This window comes from Halichoeres trimaculatus, unplaced genomic scaffold (genome assembly GCF_033239565.1).
Source record: "Halichoeres trimaculatus isolate MK-OKI-2021-1 unplaced genomic scaffold, fHalTri1.1 fHalTri1_scaffold_1, whole genome shotgun sequence".
Classification (NCBI taxonomy): domain Eukaryota; kingdom Metazoa; phylum Chordata; class Actinopteri; order Labriformes; family Labridae; genus Halichoeres; species Halichoeres trimaculatus.
Window position 1 is genome coordinate 41,698,221 of NW_027437179.1, and position 6,000 is coordinate 41,704,220.

Here is a 6,000-nt window from a genome sequence, read left to right on the forward strand (position 1 = left end):
ACCACAGTTTAAGAGTACGCTGCATAAAATATTTTTTAAGTGCATTAAGTCTTCGGAAATATGAACATTTATACCTAGCTAACTGGTCATGTATCCTTCCGCGCAGCGCTAGTGCGCTCTGTCCCCCCTCCTCCTTTCAGCTGTAGGGAATGTAAACAAGCTATGCTTCGGGCGCCGGTTGTAGCCTCGTGTAAGTTTGATCAAGTATCGTAATTCTTTTATTTGTACTCTAAGGATTGTGAGGCAGCGTAGGAAATTCAAAATGAGTGACTATGACAGCGACGATGAAGTTCCATTCACTTTGGAACCAAAAGGATACCTCTATGAACCGGAGCACACAGAAGAAGAGCTGCTACAGATGGAGACTGAAAGGAATACAGAGGAAACATCCGCGGACACTGGACATCAAGATGCTGAGTGTTACTGCTGCCATGACTGTTGTTGTTGTTGTTGTTGTTGTTGCTGTTACAGGACACTCCAGAATTCAGAAGAGCAGGGAAATCTGTGTGATGAGTTATACAGACAGCTTGAGAGCCAGCAGTGTCCTCAGACAAATCCTGAAGAGTGTCTGTAACCAAGTTCCACTCGTGACAGCAGTAACACTCAGCATCCGTGGGCATTGAGTCACAGCTCAGACATTTACACCACTGAGTATTTCCGACTCTATCTCGATGTCCAGTGTCTGCAGATGTTTCCTCTGTATTCCTTTCAGTCTCCATCTGTAGCAGCTCTGTGTACTACGGTTCATACAGGTATCCTTTTGGTTCCAAAGTGAATGAAACTTCATCGTCGCTGTCATAGTCACTCATTTTGAATTTCCTACACTGCCTCACAATCCTTAGAGTACAAAAAACAGAATTACGATACTTGATCAAACTTACACGAGGCTAAAACCGGCGCCTGAAGCATAGCTTGTTTACATTCCCTACAGCTGAAAGGAGGAGGGGGGATGGAGCGCACTAGCGCTGCGCGGAAGGATACATGACCAGTTAGTTAGGTCCAGATAAATGTTTATATTTCCGAAGACTTAATGCACTTAAAAAATATTTGATGTATCGTACTCTTAAACTGTGGTATTACTTTTTGATTTGAGTTCTTGTAGGCAGAGAAAATAGCCTTTGAATTTGGTACCGTCTGTCCCTGTTAGCGTCTATTTCCTCGTCACCATCGATTACAGTTTGTGTCTTACTGAGGGAGAGGAGACAACTTTCTACTGTATCTAATGTCCTTAGTGGTCACATAGAGCTCATACAACCCCACTTCAAAAAAACTGAACTATCCCTTTAACTGTCTTAACACACACACACACACACACACACACACACACACACACACACACACACACACACACACACACACACTCAGACAGCTGCTGCTCTAAATACAGACGGGACTGGGTTAGTCAGCGAGAAACTGAGCCATGACACACACACACACACACACACACACACACACACACTGTAACCCTTACCCAGACCAATAGGAACAGAGCTCAGTGATGTCACAGCAGGTATCATCAGGTGAATGATTTACCTGTGAGAGTTTTTCAGGAGCATCAGAGCGCTGCAGGTCAGACCTCAGAGTCAGCTCACCTGGAGACACTCACCTGGAGACACTCACCTGGAGACACTCACCTGGAGACACTCACCTGATCTGACCCAGCAGAGCAGAACCAACAGCCACACCTGGACCATGTCTTCTCCAGCCTCAGGACCAGTTCCAGTTCCAGTTTCAGGATCAGCCTCAACCTCCACAGGTGGGGTCCTGGTCCTGACCCAGGTGATCCCCTCTCAGCCCCACTGCTCGCCTCAGCGGGCGTGTGTGGGGACGCAGTCCTTCATCCGGGGACACCCGCTGGCTGTCGGGGTGAGTTTCTGGCTGAACTGAAATGACGTAAAACAAATGTGAAAAATATGAAACAAGACAAAATATGTAAAAATTAAAGTGCAGATTAGATTATTTTCTATGAAAAAATTTGACATCAGATTATTTTAGATTATTATTATGAGAAGTATTGTATCAGATTGTTTTCAACTGAAAGAAATGTCTCCTATTTATTCAGTTAGAAATGTGAAGAAGTGAACTTGGAGATCCCAAACAAGGAAATAAAGTTTCAGGAAGTTAATCCTGATATTTTCTTCGTATTCATCTGGCAAATGTAAAGATGTATGTGTCATTTCAGATAAATGAACTCAACATGAGGTACATGAGGTCATTGATACAGAAATACTTCAGTGAAATCCTGACGGTTTGATATCAAATAACACAGAGAGTGAAAAAGGAGCAGAGACTTTCAGATGGAAGAGGTTGTGTGTGTAAAATGTAGGACACCTAGATGATAAAATAAATCTTTATTACCGTCAGGTGATATATTTATTAAACCAAACACATGATAATCATGCGGCTGCAGAGTCACGCACAGAAATTTCCCAAAGACACTTAAAGGATGATGAATATTAAAAAGATTTTTAACAGAAACTGATCATTGATTCAGTTTTTATCTGCTGCTCTTTTGTTGTTTCATGTTCCTTCTTTCTTTACTTCCTCTGTCCTTCTTCCTCTGTCCTTCTTCCTCTGTCCTTCTTCCTCTTTGTACGGTGAAAACAAAAACTGGACACACCTGCCGTGTCTAATTAACTCCCTCAGGTTTCTGTAAATCATTAGTGAGTTTTATCAATCTGGGCTGTAGGCTGCAGGTATTAAAGAATAAAACAGTAAACAGGTGGTTTATTGCTGTTTCCAGGTCGATGACATGTCTTATGGTTTAAAGTCTAAAGTCCCTGGACCAACACTTCCTGTATCTAGGAGCTGAATTAATCTTTAAGATCCCAATGTATGAGTTCAGATTGACAGGTCCTCCTAAAACTCCTGAGACAGTCAGACCTTCATCCATCCTTCTCTCTCCTCTCTGAGGATTCTCTATTTTTTTTTTTTTTGCCATTTTTTTTGTCCTTAAAGGCTGCCGTACACTGTTAACCTAAACTTTCAGACCTGATTAAACGCTGATCAGAGAACTATGATCACAAGATAACACCCAGTGTGTGTGTGTGTGTGTGTGTGTGTTTCAGACCGTTCAGATCATGATTGGTGTGATGGCGCTCCTGTTTGGGATCGTCATGGCGATTGGTGCAGACTCTCTTGGCGTGTTCAGTGGTATCTTCGTGTGGGGATCCGGCTTTGTGAGTTTCTTCACCTTTTTCTCGTTTATTTATTTATTTGATATGTAACGTGAATAAATGTGATATTGAACAAAATTTTATTAAAATAAATCTAAACTTAATGAAGATAAATTATTGAATGAGAGGCACAGAGTGATGAACTTCTGGAAGTTAGTCCAGTTTACCAGAAAAAAATCATCATTTTATTTTTGTATTTTTCATGATATCACAGCTTCTTGATGAACTGATTGTAAATATTTTTTATCAATTATAAACTATAACAAAAACAACATAATAATAATAATAATAATAATAATAATAATATAATTATAATAATATAATAATAATATAATTATAATAATAAAATAATAATATAATTATAATAATAAAATAATAATATAATTATAATGAAATAATAATAATAATAATAATAATAATTATAATAATAATAATAATAATATAATTATAAAAATATGATAATATGATAACAATAATAACAATAATAATGTTTTTTGAACTTCAGTACATCACAGCTGGATCTCTCACTGTGGCTGCTGGAAAATCTCCAAGCCGCTGTCTGGTAAGTTATTTCCTGTTTCCCATAATCCTCTCTGTCCCTTAGTGTGCATGTAGGTGTGTGTGTGTTCAGGTGTATCTTTAAATCTATCTCAACAATTTTGTTTCCCTAGATATGTTTCGCTCTTAATGTCTCCTTTGACTTGTCTCCTAAAATGTGTCTCCTTTGACACCTCCTCAGTTATATCATCTTTGACTTGTCTCCTCAAATGTGTCTCCTCAAATGTGTCTCCTTAAATGTGTCTCCTTAATTGTGTCTTCTTCCACTTGTCCCCTTAAATGTGTCTCCTTTGACGTCTTCTCAGATGTATCTTCTTTGACTTGTCTCCTTAAATGTGTCTCCTTAAAAGTGTCTCCTCAGATGTATCTTCTTTGACTTGTCTCCTTAAATGTGTCTCCTTAAAAGTGTCTCCTCAGATGTATCTTCTTTGACTTGTCTCCTTAAAATGTCTCCTTAAATATGTCTCCTTAATTGTGTCTTCTTCCACTTGTCCCCTTAAATGTGTCTCCTTTGACGTCTTCTCAGATGTATCTTCTTTGACTTGTTTCCTTAAATGTGTCTCCTTTAAAAGTGTCTCCTGAGATGTATCTTCTTCGACTTGTCTCCTTAAAGTGTCTCCTTAAATATGTCTCCTTAAATGTGTCTCCTCGGTTATATCATCTTTGACTTGTCTCCTTAAATGTGTCTCCTCAGTTATTTCATCTTTGACTTGTCCCTTAAATGTGTCTCCAATGACATCTCCTTAAATGTGTCTCCTTAAATGTGTCTCCTTAATTGTGTCATCTTCCACTTGTCCCCTTAAATGTGTCTCCTTTGACGTCTTCTCAGATGTATCTTCCTTGACTTGTCTCCTTAAATGTGTCTCCTTAAAAGTGTCTCCTCAGATGTATCTTCTTTGACTTGTCTCCTTAAATGTGTCTCCTTTAAAAGTGTCTTCTGAGATGTATCTTCTTCGACTTGTCTCCTTAAAGTGTCTCCTTAAATATGTCTCCTTAAATGTGTCTCCTCAGTTATATCATCTTTGACTTGTCCCTTAAATGTGTCTCCAATGACATCTCCTTAAATGTGTCTCCTTAAATGTGTCTCCTTAATTGTGTCTTCTTCCACTTGTCCCCTTAAATGTGTCTCCAATGACATCTCCTTAAATGTGTCTCCTTAAATGTGTCTCCTTAATTGTGTCTTCTTCCACTTGTCCCCTTAAATGTGTCCTCTTTGACGTCTTCTCAGATGTATCTTCTTTGACTTGTCTCCTTAAATGTGTCTCCTTAAAAGTGTCTCCTCAGATGTATCTTCTTCGACTTGTCTCCTTCAAGTGTCTCCTTTAAAGTGTCTCCTCAGATGTATCTTCTTCCACTTGTCTCCTTAAATGTGTCTCCTTAAATGTGTCTCCTCAGTTATTTCATCTTTGACTTGTCCCTTAAATGTGTCTCCAATGACATCTCCTTAGATGTATCTTTTCTGATGTATCTCCTTCATCCTTCCCCTCTTGACCTGTCTAGTTTGATGTCTCCTAAGATGTATCTTCATTGATGTGTCTCCTCTGACATGTTTCCTTTGATGTGTCTCCTCAGATGTATTTTTTATTTGAGGTGTCTCCTTTGATGTGTTTCCTTTGACATGTCTCCGTTGACCTGTTTCCTTTGATGTCTCCTCTGATGTATCCTCTTGGTTGTGTCTCATTTAAAGTGACATGACTCCCAATGTGTGTCTTTTGATGTGTCCCTTTAGAGGTGTTTCCTTTTATGTGTCTTCTTTGAAGTGTCTCCCTTGACGTGTCTCCTTTCATATGTCACTCTCAGGTGAACACGTCCCTTGCCTTTAACGTTGTGGCGTCCGTAGTTTCGATGACGGCTCTGATCCTCTACTGTATGGACGCTGCTGGGATTATGTTTTACTGCTGGACTTCTGATTACAGCAGCCGGTGGATTTGCGATCACTACAGGGTGAGATTAGCATAATGATTTACAAGCTGTGAACCATGGACACTGATACATTTTGATTATTGTTTCAAACTATGGATAAATCAATCTTAAAGGTGAATTTTTAGAATGCCAAACAACAGTCATTTCTCCTTAAAGCTGTTTGATAGCATCAGGTGTATAATTACCAGGATATTATGAAGACATTTGTGTCTTTCAGGTCCGGATGCAGGGCTTTTCAGGTGTCCTGGCTGTCTTCCATTTACTGGAGTTCATCGTCACGATCACAGTTGCAGGATTTGCTTGTAAAGCCACCTGTCCCTGCTGTAACGAGCAGGTGAGATGA

At 39.4% G+C, this 6,000-nt stretch overlaps 1 protein-coding gene across 1 annotated transcript; it reads left to right on the top strand.

The window, feature by feature from the left end:
• Positions 1-1,692: 1,692 nt before the first annotated feature.
• Positions 1,693-6,000, top strand: LOC141789587 (membrane-spanning 4-domains subfamily A member 4A-like). Its single transcript, XM_074669082.1, has 5 exons — positions 1,693-1,866; positions 3,069-3,179; positions 3,682-3,738; positions 5,535-5,678; positions 5,875-6,000. Exons 1-5 carry the CDS (start codon positions 1,693-1,695, stop codon positions 5,998-6,000), a joined length of 612 nt encoding a protein of 203 aa, XP_074525183.1.

Excerpts from the sequence above, each read along its gene's own strand:
- LOC141789587 (XM_074669082.1), top strand. The coding sequence starts at position 1,693 with ATGTCTTCTCCAGCCTCAGGACCAGTTCCAGTTCCAGTTTCAGGATCA. Across the intron at positions 1,867-3,068 it reads GACACCCGCTGGCTGTCGGG|ACCGTTCAGATCATGATTGG; the intron begins GTGAGTTTCTGG and ends TGTGTGTTTCAG. Across the intron at positions 3,739-5,534 it reads AATCTCCAAGCCGCTGTCTG|GTGAACACGTCCCTTGCCTT; the intron begins GTAAGTTATTTC and ends TGTCACTCTCAG.